Source organism: Rhea pennata, chromosome 10 (assembly GCF_028389875.1).
Source record: "Rhea pennata isolate bPtePen1 chromosome 10, bPtePen1.pri, whole genome shotgun sequence".
In the NCBI taxonomy this organism is placed as follows: Eukaryota; Metazoa; Chordata; class Aves; order Rheiformes; family Rheidae; genus Rhea; species Rhea pennata.
In genome coordinates, this window is record NC_084672.1 from 23,077,584 (window position 1) to 23,096,420 (window position 18,837).

At 39.5% G+C, this 18,837-nt stretch overlaps 1 protein-coding gene across 9 annotated transcripts in view; it reads right to left on the bottom strand.

Moving 5' to 3' along the window:
- Nucleotides 1-18,837, bottom strand: part of NEO1 (neogenin 1) — a 194,574-nt gene that overhangs the window by 131,214 nt on the left and 44,523 nt on the right. For all 9 annotated transcript variants that reach the window (XM_062583518.1, XM_062583517.1, XM_062583520.1 and 6 more), the window contains exon 2: nucleotides 1,531-1,848. In XM_062583518.1, coding sequence (XP_062439502.1) covers nucleotides 1,531-1,848 — 318 coding nt within the window. The remainder of the gene's footprint in view (nucleotides 1-1,530; nucleotides 1,849-18,837) is intronic.

The following is an 18,837-nucleotide window of genomic DNA, read 5'->3' on the forward strand; positions in this document are numbered from 1 at the left end:
CAGGGAGCGGGCCTAGGGCCCCCGCGCACAGGGCACCCTTGGAGGAGCGCTTCTGGGGCGCAGAGCCGCCTCCGGCGCCGCGGCCAGCCCACGCTCTGCCCGGCCGCTGGGCAGCACTCCTTTAAGCTGTGGGTGTTTACGGTTCTCTAGTGCAAGTTAGATATTTTTTGAAAGCAAATCTTACTGCCAAATGCTTTTATGGCAAAAGGCTCTTGAAAATCCCACTCTTAAAAAAAATAAATAAAAAACTAAAACAGTATTTTCCATATTGATGCAGGAAAAAGAAATGAACTGGAGACTGAAAGGTATTTTGCATTATCTTCATTTTTAACCCTATTTACTTTATCTGATGATCACAGGGACCAGCTTGATAACAGCAACTGGATCCTGTGAATGATCCCACATAGGAAGTGGCAGAATTAAACAGGAAAACAGCAATGTGAAAAGGTGCTAATTGCCTGAGATAAAAAGTTTGGATTCCTTTTATTGTCAATGCTGCCAAGAAGCTTAGGAACGTATTTACCATTCAGAGCATCAAACTGCTTCATCAGCCTCTTTTTTTTTCTCCTACTTAAATCACCTTAGTTTACCTTTTTTGTTGTTTTCCTGAAGTTTCACTTACAAAGCAAAAAGCCCCTCTCACGGTTTACCAAAAAGATATCCCACCTCTAAGGACTACAGACTAATTCTCCTGAATCACAAGTTACAAATGAATGATATTCTGAAAACAAATCATGTTCTCCAGTCAAATTCCTTAATTGTTCTTGCATTAGCCTTCACTCACTTCACTGTTTCCTATTTCCTAAACAAGAAATGTTAAATTCACATCTAAAGGTTACCTAGAAGAATACCAAAAGGTGAGGTGTTCTTAATATCAGTAAATAAGAATTTAAAAGTTTGTAAATAAAGTTTTAAAGCTTCAGGAGCTGTTCATTATTTTTTGAATGTTTTTATTCATACCTTATACACATGAAATACCAAAATACAAAACATGTCCATTCCTGCTTTCTCTAGAACCACCCCCCCCCAAAAAAAAAAAAAAAAGAAAACTGGTACACACCATCAGTTTTTAGAAGCTTCCCAAATTTTTCATGGCATACAGGGGAGATAAATCTTAACACAGAAGTAGCCAGAAAATGTAAGTTTTTAAGGGTGTGGGGTTTTTTTTAAATACACAAAGGAAGTAAAACTATGCTATATATTTCTTTTTAAGCTTCTTTTTAAGTCCTTTACTGCAATTACATGTACCAGATATTATTCTTTCCTTTTACTTTACTTAACCCCCCATCTTAGTTTTCCTGATCTTCAGCATTTCCATAAGAATATCCATACATTAAACCACTTGCAAGTCATCTTATACTCTCTGCACCCAGTAGTAGAAATACAGCCCCAGTTTTGCTAAGTAGTGATGGAGCGATATTCCCTCTTGCACAGCTCCATCCTCTTTTTGCAGGGAGAGAGAACGCATCTGTATTATCCTCCTGTTAGCTACAAAATAAAGATAAAAAAAAATAATAAAAAAAGACTTACCCGCTACCGTGAGTTTTGCTGTTCTGCTTACGATGGTCCCCAGGCTATCCACAGTTGCCACACATTGATAATATCCTTCATCAGGCTTATTGTGTTTGGAATGCACCACGCTGTTTATTAGCAAAGAACCGTCCGGTAGCAACTGGCGACGGTCATCGGACACCAAGTTTAGAAAAGTCCCATCTTTTTTCCATTCGATTTTTGGTGGCGTTTCGCAATAAGCTGAACAGTTCATGACAACGGAAGCGCCGCGGACTGACAGAACGTCCGCTGGCTCCACCAGAAAGTGGAAAGGAGTGAAGGTTCTCACGGTTGATCCTGCAAAGTAAAAACCATATGAAACTTTATTTCAGCTTTTTTTCAACAAAAACATGCATCTTGTTAAAATATTTTAACTTGTACAGTATAGCATAAGAACCATCACTGCTTGCAATAACATTTCCCTGGACATTTTAGAAACAGCTTGGTCTATATGATAGTATTTGCTCCTTCAACTAAGGGTTCTTTGCTCCTCAAAGTGCACACATGCTTGTAAATTATGCATCTAAAACATGAAAAAAGTATATCTCATTCTATTAAAGGTCTTAAGAAACCCCCTCCTTCTCCACCACTTTCCCTTTAAAAAGAGTTTACAAAAAATCTGCTACCTGTACATAACTTTTTTCCCTTACTGAAGGAGGCTTTGGTTTTTCTGAAGAAAGTTTCAGTATTTTGACCCCGTTCAGTTTTAAACTCCAAAATGCCTCACAACTATGCTCATAATCCCTTCTCCCTTCCAGAAAATTCCTCCTGCACCCACAGCTATCTTGAAATAATTAAATTTGAAATCTTGTTAAAACCAACTATTTGTAGCATTTTCCAGCTAAAATACTTCCACTGCAAATAGTGCTCTTTCAAATGCAAGAGAAAATCAAATAGACAGCACAACTAGCTAGATACTACTTGGGAAGAGGTACTCTTCATTGATAATGCTTAAGGATAGAAACAAATCTGTATCACAGTCTACTCCAAGCATCTTATTATTTCAAGAACTCAGTGGTGAAAAGTTTTCACCTCCAAAACATAATGCTCATATTAGAACCAACAGTTTTATAGTCCTGCCCTATCCATCGCACACAGAAATCTGCCCCCTCAGAGCTTAGGAAAGTTATTTGCAATGTTTTAACTGAACAAAAAGTTGTAGTAAAGGTGTAACTTAGTAAGTATGCGCTTGACTGACACACTTCTGCAGACAGCACATGCCATTAGGATGCTCTCAGCCTTTTGCAGCATGGGGGCCAATAAAAGCAGTGTGGCATTTTGCTGAGTATAACCAACATGACAAAACATCGTGCTTATGTGACCTGAAACACTACTTCTACCTGAAACCAAAAATAAAAGGCTAAAGTGACTTGCTACAGAAGCGCCAGTGAGCCAGAACTCCTCCTGGCTGTCGCTGGAGGAGGAAAGCGCTAACAGGAGCCACGTCAAACAACAGAAGCTAGCCGAAAACAGGTACAACGTCAAACTCGGACAAGGTCTCCTTGCGAGGCCTGCAAAGTAAGTATTTTCAGCAGACAACCACTCAGTGACATTTCTAATGAATAAAACATATTTTACAAACACTGTGTCTAATCATGCTCTCTCAGCATGAAGCAAGAGACTCGCAGAACACTCTTGTTTCAAAACAGCAAAAATAACTTCAAAAAATTGTGGCATCAAAGCATGCTATATGAGGCATGTTCTTCAGGAGCTATACAAAGGCAGTTCAATTTTAAGTATAAATGGAGATGCAGGATTCCCCTGTACAGAGCTGCTTACAAGCCTCCAGGAAAGCGAAAACAGTGGCTTTCAGCTCACAAAAACCTTCCAATTCCAACAGCTGAACTTTTCACTGGGCACCTGCACATCGGACGGCTTGGAGACCAGAAAGGTGATGCCACTGGTATCACCTCCTCCCCCCCCACCCCGGTCCTCCCTTAGTATTACTGGTATCACCAGTAGGCTTCTTTCCTAATTACAGGTAGTCTTCACAATCTGCATTCAGTCATCATAATAAACCAGCGAAGAAAAAGCTGTCCGCCACCGTCCGTGCCGCGAGGGCAGATATTACGTTCTTTTTTTGACATCTGGGCAGCAGCCCCATCCATTCAGACCCAGCTTGCTCCATCTGGCAGCAAGTCACATACAGGACAGTAGGGACGAGCGTCTTCTTTTAAGCTATCTTGAGGATGTTTTTACAAATCTATAATGCTTATGAAAGGCATTATTAAAAAGAGTGTTAAAATGAATGCACAAATACAGGCTGAAGCTCATCCTGTACACACCAAATCCTTCAGACAGTGCTGTAAAAATACTCATCTCAAACATTTCATCTTTCACAGTCAAGTCAGTAATGAAATGCTTAAATATGTTAAGACCAGGTTGAATAGGCACACGCATTTAATAACCAGATTTGTTTCAATAAATCATGGAATAGAAAGAAGCTGACGCTTTTTGGAAAAAAACTAAAATCTGAAGGAGACCTTTAGTGGTGAAGTCTTTCCTGTAAGCATTTTAGCTTCAGCCCTGTGTGTGTTTTTTTTTTTTTTATTTAATCGGATTTACTGTCTAAAATAGCCTTAATTAACAAATTGATATGATTCCTTCTATCACTGAATTGCACAGGAAGACTCTTGTCTCCAAAGAGACACTTCAGCTTCCCTCCGGAGAGGGGCTACAGCCTTCTCGCACAAAGCCTATTGTCTTCTCCACTCATCATTCACAGGCACTTAAGATAAGGCAGGAGGAGTGGCCTGAAAGAAACAACAGATAATTTATGCTTTTGTAGGGTGTATCATTCAAACATTCTTCTACCTTCAAAAACTCAGTCACCGATGAGGAAAAAGAAATATAAATAAAATAGAAAGACTCAAGTTTCCCTAGTGACAGTGCATCTCAGACAAGACTGTAGTCCTGCATCCTTGAGACGGTGTCTTTCCTGAGGATTTATAACAAACAGGAAAATCTACAAAATTTCTAGGCAGTTTTTGTTATTTTGGATTTATTGTACCAAGTTTATTATTATAATCTCATCCTAGAAACCTAGATATTTCTCAGAATTAAAGATCGAGCCTTACCAGCCATCGATTTTCCACTATAAGGCATTCTACACAAGCTTTTCTACCATTTGCAAACTCCAATAAGCTTTTTGGTAGAGATTCAGATCCCCAGCCGACCAAAGACAAGCACACCAAGTTTTGTTTTTTTCTGCTCTTCTCTGACCTTTCAAGTAGGATCCGTGGAGGGTAGCAAAAGAGAGGAGGGAAAAAAAAAAATGAAAAGTGTGAAAATGAGGAAAGCAACCAAAATGTATGAAGCTCTGCCTCAGAGTGAATGATGAGTGGATCTTATGGGTAAGGATTAAAGGGCAGAATAACTTGGTGACACTGCTGTGGGTGTTTCCTACAGACCATCTGATCAGAAAGAAGTAGATGAGGCCTTCTACAGGCTATGAGATGGTGGAGTCCAGGGTCCTGCAAGGAGGAAGCAGGGCAAAAAGCATGATCCCAACAGTGGCCTTCAGGAGAGATAACTTGGGCCTCTTTAGGCACGTATTTGGAAGAATCCCATGGGATAGGGCCCTAGAAGGAAGAGGGGGTCCAGAAAAGCTGGTTTGAGAGGTGGCTGAAAAGCAGAGCTCAAAGGGTTGTGATCAGTGGCATAAAAGCTAGATGGATGCCTGTAGCTAGCAATATACCCCAGGGGGTACACTTACAAGTTGCAGCCTCATTTTTATTATTATTATGCTGGCCAGCACAAATGAAACAACCAGCTTAAAAGTAAACCCTACCTCTGTTTTAAAATTAACCAAGATGAAGAAAAAATCCACCTGTCTTGCACATCTTAGCCAAATTCATATATATGCAAGATCAGTGGCACTGCATGCATGTTACTAGGTCATCTTCTCCTGAAAAGGTGAGGCTGGCTCCCCGTTTGCCTTGCCTAGACTTTGCTGCAGACTGGAGATCAAAACCTTTGATGGGATGGGAAGATTGTTCAGGTCCTGGAAGCAACAAGATGCCAAGGAAATGACATTACAGAGGGTGTCAAGAGAGAGCATGCAAAGAAGAAAAAATTACCATAGAAGTCATTAAAGAGATTTAAGAAGAAAGCAAGCAGATTCTCAGCCAGGTTTCAGAGATAACAGAAGATGAACTCTTGCCAGGAACCCAGAGGGGACTGTGAATGCTCTGCACTCAGGATATTACCACGCTTCTGGACAGAAAGCGGTGGATAAAAAGACTGGTAAATAAATAACCTCTGTCTTAAAACAGAGAAAGTTAAACTAGAGCAAGGAACTTTCCAGCCTACATTCTAAGACAGGTTTTGTAATTTAGAGTTAAGATTTTTTTGGTGTTTCTGGGGCAGTCTGGAGAACCACTGGTGGAGCCACTGTTAGACTCTAGCCAAGTGAATGCATACCTCATTTAAGCCTTGATTCAGCATAAAAATGTTTTGTGCATACAATATCTTAATGACCTATTTCTGTCAACAAGTCATTTCTCCCACTCCATCAACCTATTGATTATTCAAGTCAAAGAAAACACATCATTAAAGACTGAATTGTTTTATTTTGTGAAGCATCTTTTCTCTTTCCCTCTAGTCATCTTTTACTAGTAGCTTGATTTGTGCTAATGTTGCTCCAAGAAACTTTTTCAAAAATAGAACACTTGGATTATATAAAATCAAGTCAATTCTAACGCAACTGTATCATTTAAGAGTTTAGTTAAAACGGCCATTTTTATGCTGTTAGGATTTTATGCATATTAACAAACGTTAAACAAATGTGGCTTGAATAATACCAGCGTAGCACAACTAAGAACATCTACACAAGTATGTTCTCCTGCTCAGAGACTAGACCAATTAAATCTTGCCAATTCCTAACTGACGATTTTTTCGGAACTGCTCTTGAACACCAGTAACAGGGACGCAACAATTGCTACAGCCATGCAGCTCCCACGCTTCACTATCTCTACCATTAGAAATTCCAAGCACTACTGCCATGAGTTAAATCCATCTTTTTGCCACTGTGGGAATGGAGAATAGACTCTTTTTCCTTTCCAATAGCATTCTACACATTCGAAGACTTAAATCCTAACACAGCCTTGTCTTTAGGCTTCACATTCCTACTTCCTTTAGTTTTCTAAAAGATAGCTTTTTCTCAGGTTCTGATAACTCTCTGAATCTCCTCCAGGTGGCCCATATTTTTCTGGAAGTGGTGTGCCCAAAACATGACCACATACTGCAACAGAGACAAGATCAGTGTACAGGTACAGTATCATTCCATATGTTTTAGAGGCTCTGCAACTTCTTCATCCTTTCCAAAACACAAGCATTAAGGTTTAGCGCAGAAGCATAACACTACTGACTTATATTTGATTTATAATCCCTTCAATAAGGTAGTAAATGCTTTTCTAGGAAATTGTCATGAAGCTTGTTCTTTCCTCTTTAATATCTGACTAGTTGATTAGCCTGGCCAACTGTACTAACTTTCATTTGGCTCCTCCAAGTTCTTTTCTCCTTCTATAAAAGATTTTCCAATTTTGAACTCTCACCTTGTCCTCCCTCTTTCAGCTTTGCCATGTGAAAACTTAACAAATACTCATTCGCAACTTGGATGATGGAGTAAGGTAAGACATCCAATAAAAGTTTACTGTGAGTACACAAGCATAAAACCCTACACAAAACAGTCTTCAATATTATCGTTGTTACTTCCCTCAGTAGCTTCCCAGCCATTTTCAAAGCCATTCAGTATCAGTTCCCTTTGCACCATGCTTCTCTGCTTACTTTCAAGAATGTCTTCGGAAATGGTGTGGTAGGGGCAAAAGTTTGAATTGAAGCCAAGCTGGTTGAATTATAGCTCCCTCTAGCGCTCCTTTCTCCCTATTTAAAAAATCTGGGGCTTTTCTAGGCCTCCTCATCTCTCAAACTCTCAAAATGAACCAACAGACCTGAGATGGCTTTAATTAAGACATCAGACAAAACTGGTAAAAAAAATACATAACAAAGTAGTACTTTTTAAGCTCGTCCTTTGCTTAGTCTAGCTGATGTCTTATTCTCTTGCTATTAGGACTGGTGACTGTACGTATGCAATTCTTTTCACCAAAAGAGGAGGAATACAGCAAACGCATTTGAGACACGCTACTGAGTTAATAGGATCAAGACCCATCTGCCTGAACCTCTCCTTGCAGCATGCTGCCCCAAAGACTATCAAGAGGTTTTAAACTCAAAAGAAGCAAGTTTTAATACAACTGTAACACTTGTTAGCCTTTTCAGTGCTAACATGGCTACAGGAGGATTTTTTTTTGTCTGCGTGTGTGTGTGTTCTGCTAGATGGATCACAGAATCAGTAAGGTTGGAAGGGACCTCTGGAGATCATCTAGTCCAATCGCCCTGCTCAAGCTGAATCGCCTAGAGCACGTTAGACAGGATTACATCCTGGCAGGCTTTGAATATCTCCAGAGAAGGAGACTCCACAGCCTCTATGGGCAACCTGTTCCAGAGCTCTGTCACTTATGCTTTGGTAAGTCTAACAAACCTTCAGGTGTGGCAATTCCTCAAACAGTCAAAGCAAAGTGGCTCTTCAAATGGGAAGTTTCCCTTCATTATACAGTTAATTTTTGAAAGACACAACCATTCTGATATCAAACTAGAAATATTCAGATTTAAGCTTTAATAACTCCCCAACACAACGTTTTCAGAAATGACGACGTTCAGGAAAATAACTTCAGACAAACACACTCCGATCTCATAGTTCCACTTAGGACATCTAAATTACCTCCTACTAGCACATGGCAGCACATGTCGAAAGGCTTCCTGACTACCAGTGCTATAGATCAGCTTTAACGCTCTGTTGCTACCAGAAGTATTCAGTAATCATGTGTTCCTGACAACAACTGTCAACTGTACTCAAAGCAGAAGACTTTGATATCAGATTTCGCATAAGCACAAGAATTAAACAGCACTCCAGTTCAGAAGGACCCAGTGCAATAGTCATCCAAAAATAAAACATAAAATTGCTGCAACTTCAGAGTCGCTTCTTCTGACTAGAATCATACGTTAAGGCAATCAAGCCCATCTTTCATCAGAAGTGAAGGACTTGAGACTAGCAGTACACAAGGATTCAATTGCTGCAAGGAGTCATACAAGGCTCTGAGGAAGAGAGATTACTACTTTCCTCAATACACAAATGTATTGAGCAGAGCATATTTGTCCCTTTAAATTAAACTACAAAGCAATTTAAGAGCAAGCATATAATGTCCTTGAAAACTGACGTTTAAAATAGAAGCATTTGACAAAACCTTAAGCAGACTGGCAGCAAGTATTACAATGCCCCTTTTTGTGTACTGCAAGTCAATGATAAAAGATTCAAGCTCTCTTGCTGCAGGATTGAACTTTTAAAGGCTTTTCACTAGAATTTAATTAACATTCCCATCGGTCCTTGTAATCCTAAAAACAGTATGTCATGCCCTTCCTAACCTAGATCATTATAAAAGCTGTCCTCAAGACGTAGACAAATGTATTTTAATTGAAGACGTTACAAACGCTAATCTTTCAAGCTGCCAAAAAGAGCTCACAATGAACTTGTTTAGCGGTTTTGTTAAAGTACGCATTGCCAAGGAGCACATTATCTATACGGACAAGTTGTAACATGCATTAATCTCTAAATAAAAGTAAGGATTTGGTAGGTTAGTGGGTTTTTTTTTTCCTTGACATCATTAAAAACATTCTGCATTACCCAATACACATTTTTATATGATATTATAATATAACACAGTAGAACTAATGTCCAGGCAAGGACAAATTTTATGCTTAATACCCCATTTTTCCTTAATAGTAGCATATAGATGCTCTGACCCAATTAAACTGTACAAGATGACAACACACAGCAATGGGCAAAGGGGATTTTTTCAGCACCTCCAATGCCCAATCGCTTACATGACGGTTTAGAAGTTCACTGCTATTGAAAAACCAAGGCCAGATTCTCTGAACTGCATACTCTGAACTCCCTTCCATTTCTTTCTTTGCCAAGACTGTAAAATCTATAAATTTTGAGATGGAAAAGATGTTGCACTTAAATGTCAGGGGAAAAAAAAAAGGAGAAAACTGTAAAAACTAGCCATGACTGTGAATGTACGATATCGGCTTCTGCTGGTACTTTAATAATTCCAATAGAAGCTGACAGTGGAGCCTAGGACAGCAGATGATGTAATGTTATAAAAGTAGTAGTGCCACGTATAAATCCAGAGTTCTCCAGACTTGCTAGAGTCCTTGCTCCTTCAGCACAAGTAGACTTTCTCTTTTATGATTTAATACAGTATAACAAAGATATTCATCAAAAGAAGAGTAACTCATCTTCACCCTAACGTCATTAAGTATTGTGGGCCAGTCATCACATCTGCAGAATAATAAGGTGGCTCAGAGTCATTCTGACCTACAAACACAGGAGTTCTGGTCTGAAGTCTATAATGGAGGGATGTTCTTTTATTTGTGGTACCAGGAAGCAACGTGCACAAAATTCTTTTGCCCCTTCAGTAAAAAGAACTACCTGCGGCCTTTATAAAGTTAGGAAGGTGTGTGCTTGCTCGAAGTTCTAAGTTTTAATCCATTCTGTCACTCCCCAACAAGCCTGCTACCCCAAAGGAGGGGCATCTTCACAACATACCCCCTGGAGTAGGGCTAAAGCTTCTACCATACTATGCCATCCAAGAAAGGCTAGGATGCTTTTCTATTATTATTATTTTTGCCTCTATGCTTTGCATATCTTCCACTAAAGTCACAATCGCTCCCACAAATGACAAAGATTTATGTGCTTCCTTCTACCACCAAGACAGAATGGCTAACAAAAGAATTAGAGAGGTAAAGAAAATTTCTAATGACACAGGAGCCACCTAGACCTTAGCTTTCAAATCACTGCTTTGAAGACAACAGGCAAACCAACAGCCTCACACGAGACTAAAACCACACCAAAAAAAAAGAAAAGAAAAGAAAAGAAAAGAAAAGAAAAAACTGAATCAATCTGATGGTTCTTCTCACAGGTTAAATAGTTAGGTCCAAATACCTAAGCTGAAAAATCATTGCTAAAACTGAAGTCTGGAACTCACTTAAAATAGCTCCAGTCATAAGTCACATGCAGCTTCTAAAGTTCTCTATGTTCTTTTCTCCAAGGCAAACAAAGTACAAGCTGCCATCAGCTTAATCTGTTCCTGCTCAGTCACCTTCTTTCCCAGACTCATGCAAGTATCAATACCTTAGCCATAGCTTTTATTACTTTTCCTTTATTTTATATTAAGAATTTAATTGAGAATTTTACTCATACTGGCCTTCAGATCACCTTATATTTGAACACTCACTGTTCACAAAATTGAAGTCACCTCCTGGCAATTATTTGTTGATCTGACTTTAAACCATACTCAGGATCTAAGAAATCATGGTAATAAGTAATGGCTTCTCAATCAGAGCTATAAAGTTACAAATATAGAAACAAACTTTATCTTTCTGCTTAAGGTGGGAGCAAGAAGAGCTCAACACACAAGCTAAGGTTTTGTCCAGGGTAATGACTTTGTCAACAGGGTAGTGAGCTCTACAAAACCCAGTGTGTACTCCACCCCCTGCAAGGCCTTCATCCAATGCCAAATTTTTCTTTATTTTCTTCCATCAAAACAAGCTTAAGTGATTATCTTCCATATAAAATTATCACAGGAGACTGCTTCTCCCTCCCCATTGCAACCCATTTTTGAATGCCCTCTATGGCTCTTACTCCCCTGTAATCTTCTTGCTTCCACCTTAAGCAGAAAGATAAAATTTGTTTCTATATTGGTAACTTCACAGCTCTGATTAAGAAACCATTACTCAAGTAAGGACCTACTTTACTAAAAAAGCTACCGGAGCCAACAACTCTAAAGTGACTTCAGAGGGATGAGGCATATATGTCTCAGTCTCCCCGTCAAGTATGACAAAGAGAATGGCAAGCACGTATTTTTAATATCAGCAGTGCTTCCCTCGGAAAGCACACCAACTGCACGAGCCCGTCCATTCCTCCAGTAGCCATCTTCCCTGCTTTATCAGGCTGGTCTGGGAAAAGAAACATTTCTACAAAAATTTACTAGAGGGCACTGTAAAAACATCTACCAAAGAGAAAGAAAATACTCGTTTCCCTTAATCGTGGTGAACAATAGTACTTTGACTTTTCCACAGAAATAACTACCAGATGTCCACAACTGACAAGGCTACATTTGTTAATGCAAACAGGAATTTGCATTTTTTCCTGAAGTCGTGGACTTTCCTAGAAGTCCCGTCCACACAGGTACACACAAGCACATAATTTACCTCTTCAGATGCACATAGTAGTAAAAGCAAACAACAATTTTCAGAGTAGTTAAAAAAAATTAAAGACTCCCCATATTATCCATTGTGCAAACAATACAGGCAAGACACTAAACATCTAGCAAAATTCTATAGGACAGGTAAAGTAATATTTTATCTCATAAGCCAACAGGTTATATGTTACCCAACAGAGCACATAGGACATAGCAAATGCATTAAAGAGGCCACTGAAGTTGGCCCAGGGTTACACTAGCGATGGACCTTTCTCTACGCTGCGGGGTTCTGCGTTCCTCTGTCCCACCCAGTCCACGTGCCGCTTCAGAGCAATTACCAAGTATGGTTGCAGGACAAGCGTGAAAAGCAAAAACAAACACTGTTATAAACAAACATAGATGCTCCAGCCACAAGTAATGGTTTAAAATGGTATATGGAAAGGCAGGACAACAACAGGAGGCGAACTTAAGATTCTCTGGGAATCTCAAAATGAAGAAGGGCTGAACAATGAAAAAAGACACAAGCAAGAACTGAAAGCTGCTGAATCATATTTCTGACATCTCTTTCTGAAGAGACCTCTTTGTGCTTCATAAAGGAGAAAAAATATTCTTAACAAACACTTTTAATGTCTGATCAAGCAAGGATCATCTAAGAGGATCAGGGAACAGAGGAACAGTCGCACCAGATCGGAGCAGAAAGAATCCCTTTAACTCAGAGCCCAGCCATAGAACAGTCAAGAGCAGATGCTACATATATTTACACTTGTTTTCCTACCCATAAAATTCAAATTTTCTGGCAGAATTTGTTATTATATGGGAAAATAAGCTTGCAACAAAGCAGAGCCTTCATGAATCTAGTAATACTATCCTTGTAAAAGCAAGCTGACAAACTCTAAAGTTCAGAGTAAAGACTTTTTTTAGCAGTAAGATAGGCAACCAGATGATAGGCATGCAAGCAGTGCCATGGGAAGGACAGAGGTACAGTATATGTCCTCCAGTGACACAGAAAACTGTGCAGCCCATTCCAGCTAAACTACCACCAAGATAAAATAACACACCAGGAAACTGGAGGAAACAACAGATAATCAGTGGTATCACATATGCAAGTTTGTTATTTAGGGTAAAGTTTTGTTACAGTTTGTTGTTTGAGAAGCCCAAAATGAAAAATATGCAGTCCAAAGACAAAGATCTTGAGAAATACCCGTCTTTATACAATCAGGGAAATACAAGAATCAGTATCAGATGTGCTCCCTGTTGACCTCACAGCTTCAGAGCATCAACACTAATCAAATATACAAAAAGCATCCATCAGATTCTGTAGATTGTGCATCGTCGGAGTTCTCAGCATTTTACCTTCTCATCCATCTTTGTATGTTTATTTTTAAAGCATTTTACTTTAAAGTGTGAGGGTCTGACTGATCACATTTGAAAACTCTACTAGCATTTTAATAAGCCAGGTAGACAAATGCCTTGGGGCAGAGCATTTGACTGTCACTGAGGAAAAGCCACAGTAATTACAAGTAAAATCATTTCTCTAGAAAGAGAGAAAAACCATGCATACGTTAGCTGAATGACAGAAAGTATGGCATTTTTCACTAGATAAACAGGAGATTAGGAATTTGCATGGTTTTCACCCCTTAGAAAAAAATATTTAAGTCACACAGTTCATTCTTAAAATGGTCTTCAATTCAAATAAATGGAGGCAAAAGGTGCCTGGATTCTACACCACTGTAACACAGCCCTGTTTCCAAGGACACCCATTTGCAGACTGAAGACTACACTTGTAATCAGCATCAACAGCCTACACAAGTGAGCAGAGCTGGCCTCATACCCAACACTCACTCAGAGAAAATGCTACCACGGCAAGCAGGAGAGGGGAGGGGCAGCTTTGCTGTGGCAGCTGACTAGGCCCTACTGCAGAAAGTCACAATATTTTCAAAATAAGCAGCTATAATCCATCTTTATATTACTACAGCGCTCAGTAAAAGCACTGACATATGCAGCAATACGTACAGCTGTCTTAAACAGCAGCATCAGCTGCCTGCACCAGCGCTTCAGTGTTACGTGCTTGTGGGGTACCACTGCACCACTGAGAGACCGTGAATTTCTGTCTAGTGATACAATCTTTGCAAAGACCTTTTGAAGTTGAACATTTATAGCCATAATATAGTAGCAACCATTTAAAAGTCAATATAAACTACCTGGGTGAATTTCAGCAGTCAAGTCTTAACAGCTGACTCTCCCACTCCATGCCTCCTTTAAGTGTATAATTGTACATGCTTATGAATGGTCTTCATAATAACACCTGCTTATTCTTCAAATCTCAATTATTTCCAAGACGAGCATTTAAAAGCGACTGATCCAAATCAGATTTATATAGCTTATTAGCACCACTGATAAAATTGCCTATATAATAATACAACAGCGAGTCAAAAAAAAAGAATAGAACACATTTGAACTAGATTTCAGGGAAACGTAGCAGATCGAGAACTGGTAAAAATGCAGGCATATATGAAGCTGCAGAAATTAAAATTCTGATCGCTAGACCAGTTCCAGTACTAAAACAGATGATACACTGGATTACAGAAATGAACAATATCGTAACTATGGCCAAAAATGATGATGACACTTAATTATGATGACGTAAATCATGTAAATAGTTACTGTTTTGAACATACGCCCCTTTCAGATAACACCTCCTTGAAAATATGTATTTATTTTCAACTCTCAGCAGTGGATGAAAGCACATTACTTCATTTTTGTGATCTGAGCAGCATTCCAGTATCAAACAGCTTTTTTCTCTTCTCGACTGTGACATCCGCACATTGATCCTGGGAACATTTCTGCCTTTTATACAATTTGGCTGGGTCAAGATCAATAATGGTTAGAGACTTGATTTCTGTTTGAAAACCAGAATAAGGCTTTGGCTACATTAGCACTCCCCTCCCAGCAGGGAATATCTATAGATGACAAACACATCCTACCGCACACTTGAGCTACACTTCGCACCCGTGCATAAATCAAGCCACCCCGAAGACAGTTCAACTACAGCTACCTCAGACGCTTCACCACTATAAACCACCTTGCTTCACCCCCAACCCCACACGTGACAGAAGTATTTGCAAGATTAACTGATCTTTTATCATGAAATGCACAAAAATGATCTGGACGAAGTCCGTAAGTGTTATTTACTGCAACTTAATCGTTTCCACTGCACTGGATATAGAACTAGTAGAGCAATTTACTAGATTTTTTTGGTACAATATCAACCAGTTATACCTCCGAACAGCAACTGCACACTTAAACTTCCATAGGTCTGTTTTGAATATAAATGTTAATTACACTAATCCTTTATTACACCTTTATTACAACTTTGCGGTTATGTTATTGCACCTAGTTGATATTGTTTACTAACAGATCCTACTGCATTGCTAGTCAGCTCTTCTTAAGCAAAGGGGGGCGGGGAGCCAAATGCCTGATTTTTCACTCAAAATTCTTGATTTCTCCTCTCACAAGAGGCACGGTTGGTACAGGAATATCTCCCCTTTCCGTTAGGGAAAGGGGAGAAGTAAACCAAAGTGAACAAGGACATTCCTGCATCTTCCTGTAAAGCAGTATAGTCGTATGTATGATTTTAAATGAGAATATAAACCACGTGATGCAATATAATGGAGCATGTCTAACTATCATTATTTTCCCTATTTGATCTCAATTGAAAGTACAGTAAAATGAGCTGAAGGACAGTTTTAAAAGCTTTACACAGATTTTTATCTCTTCTGAAAGTGTATTAATGAAAGAGCTTCTCTTTTCATTTTCTAAATACAAATAAAAGCTTTCATCTAGCTTGTTTACTCATATAGCCTCCTAAATCCCTGTAGGTTTGATCAGCAAAAATTTTGTCAGGATGAAATAAAAAGCATTTCAGAATACTACCTTTGCAAATGTTATATAAATGTGTAAGGAAAAATGAGTAGATTTATCTGTTCATTTATGATACAGATTATTCCATCAAAGCGGGAAAACAAAGATTTTTGAAAAGAACTTGTATAAAAATGGGAACACAAGTATTCCATATGTCAAATAAATCATCATTCCAAATCACAGACATGGATATTAGATTAACTGAATTGCTAACAGTAAGTCATCAGGAATGCTTAAAAAGCAAATTCTTAAATCATCATTAGAAAGAATTTGCTTTTAACCTTTTCATTCTGATTTCCCTATAACTGTGAAAGTTCTCACACTAGATATTTAAGAATCTGCTAAACAAAAGTCTGACTGGGCAATGCAAGATGCTTCTAGTGCATAACTTACCCTGTGGATCCACTTGAAAGAGCACCTCTTTTGGTTGTATTCCTGCAGCCACTTTAAAAACAACAACAAAAAAAAACAACAGAAAAACCACCTACAGAAAGGCCAACAGTTCATCTTTTACTATAGTCCTACAGACCACTGGCAGGATCATGTTTCCTAAACAGCTGACGATGGAAGAAAAATGGTGATTACAGTGAGCTTTGAAGGTTTCTACTATTGTACAGGTTGGAAAGGACCTCAGGAGGTCTCTAGTCCAACCTCCTCAAAGCAGGGTCGGCTCTGGGCTCTGAGTCAGATCAGGGTACTCGGGGACTTAACTCTATAGTCGGCTCCTGTAAACCTCCAAGAGCGGCCCGCGCAGCCTCGCTGGGCAGCCAGTTCCCCTGCTTGACAGCCCTCGGGCAGCAAAAAGCTTTTCTGCTTGAGTTCGAAATCTCCCCTTTCCGTCGCTGACATCACTGTCTCTCATCCTCCCTCCACGCAGCACCGAGCAGCCCGGCTCCAGCTCCTCCATAACCTGCGGGGCCGTGCGGGCTCACTTCCCTCAGTCTGCTAGCTATGTTCCTGTTAATCTTGTTTTCATTATGAATTGGCAAACACAGACCATATTCAGTTGCCTGACAGCTACCTGGTTGACTATTTGAAATATTCTCATTCAAGATTTTCCTCTTATGATAAGGTTCAAACCATCTTAAAACAGGAATCAGATTTGAACTTTGCATACCACATTGGCAGACAGTTTTCAACTTCATTTTTAAGCCATTAAACAAATAAATGGATCTGATGCAATATTATTTGACTAACTGTGGCCACAAACACCCAGAATGAACTAGTAACTCCAGAGAAACAGAGTAATACCTGTTTCCAACCAGCACCGACAACTGCACATGAAACAGATGGCTCAGAAAACAGTGCAGACTATTGATACCACCCTTTTGCTTTGGCTCTGCCTTCCAAGTTCTTAAGATGCAAAAGCTCACTTGAATAGGGAGAGAAAAGGATGAGCTACTAAACAAGAACTTTTCCATAAAGATAAATACACAAAATAAAGTATTTAGAATTCTCTTTTAATACTTCTTCCAGAGCATAGACTTAAACCAACTTTAAAGTGTTCTTAAAAGAGAAACATTTTCCTTCATACAAGCTCTTTATCCTGCCTGGACAGTGGAATCACACTAGCTTGCTTCTTACTTGTCCTTACTGTCTGAAATAAAATTTCAGCTGATAATGCCTCCTGAAACACAACTTGGGTGCAATTCTCACTCTTTCTTCATATTTTGCAGGTAAAGGAGTTCCACGTCCTAGAATCACTGAATAATTAGGTTACAAAGAGCCTCTGAAGGGACCTCTGGAGGTCACCTAGTCCAACCAGCTGCTCAAAGCAGGTCTAATTAAATCAGGTTACTCAGGCCAGCCAAGTTTTGAGCATCTCAAGGATATGCACTAATAAAAGGCAAACGAGCCAAAAAAAAAAAAAAAAAAAAAAAAAAAAAAAAAAGCATCCAAAGAAGAAACATTTGGCAAGAGATATGCCCCCAAAACTGCTTTCCATTACTTCAATCACAACTCTGAGGTCAGCTAAACATCATCAAATCAAAAGCAGAAAGATCACAAAAAGATGCACGTGACCAAGCTACAGGAACAGCAACATTAGGGAAGATCTTTTTCTGAGGAACTCAGCAATAAGAGATTGAAAGAGTGCTTAATCCACCTGTTACCATACTTAGAAACAAGGAGGAAGACACAATGTATCAATATGCTCTTCTAGGTGTCATCGTATCTTTTAGGTATTCAGACTGGGAACAGGAAGCAGAGATCTTGTGTTCTAATTCATCCTCAAAGTAGGATTGCGTAAAACATGTTTGAAAAAGCTTAAATTACACATTTTTGGAGAAAACATCAGGCTGTGACACAACCTCACCTAATCAAAACACATCAATCTCTCACCTGATGAGTTTGCTGATGTTATAATTATGATTTTGCTTACACTGACAATTATGTTAATTGTATCGCCTGGGCACTAAGCACAGAGCATATATACAAGTCAAATGACCAAGACAGTCAATGAAGAATTCAACCTCAACACAGAACCATTAACTACCATGATATCCTTCACGTCCCCTCATCTCCACTTTACATCACTTCTTGATCCCAGCCAAGCTCCAAACTTCACAAGTTGATCTGTCACCCTGTGGTGTAAATAGGGTGCACCCTGCTCACCTACCAGCTGCCACAGACTGCACTTAGCATAGGCAAAACACAGAGTAAGCTGTTGCCATCGATCAGCTGCATCTCCCCAAGGACAGTCTGCAGCAGCTTCTCAGACGTGACAACTTTCTCCAAGGTCAGCAGTGACTACCACCACCAACTTCAGTCCACTGGATCAGTGGTGACGTTTTACCAGCAAGGTAAACAGCCACAGCAGATCACTTTCCTCTAGCTGAGGAAAAGTTAGCATGGACTGGTATTACCTGAGTGAGGAACACAAGGATCTAAACACCTTCCAGTGGATTCATTTTCATTCCCCTCAATACATCAACAGGCCCAATTTTCCCCTCTACTCCTACATCTCTACCTTCATTTTTCACCAGTGCCTTCTAGTCTTACCTCCTGCGCTCCATATGTCCCTTCCCTGCCTCAGTGCAATATACTT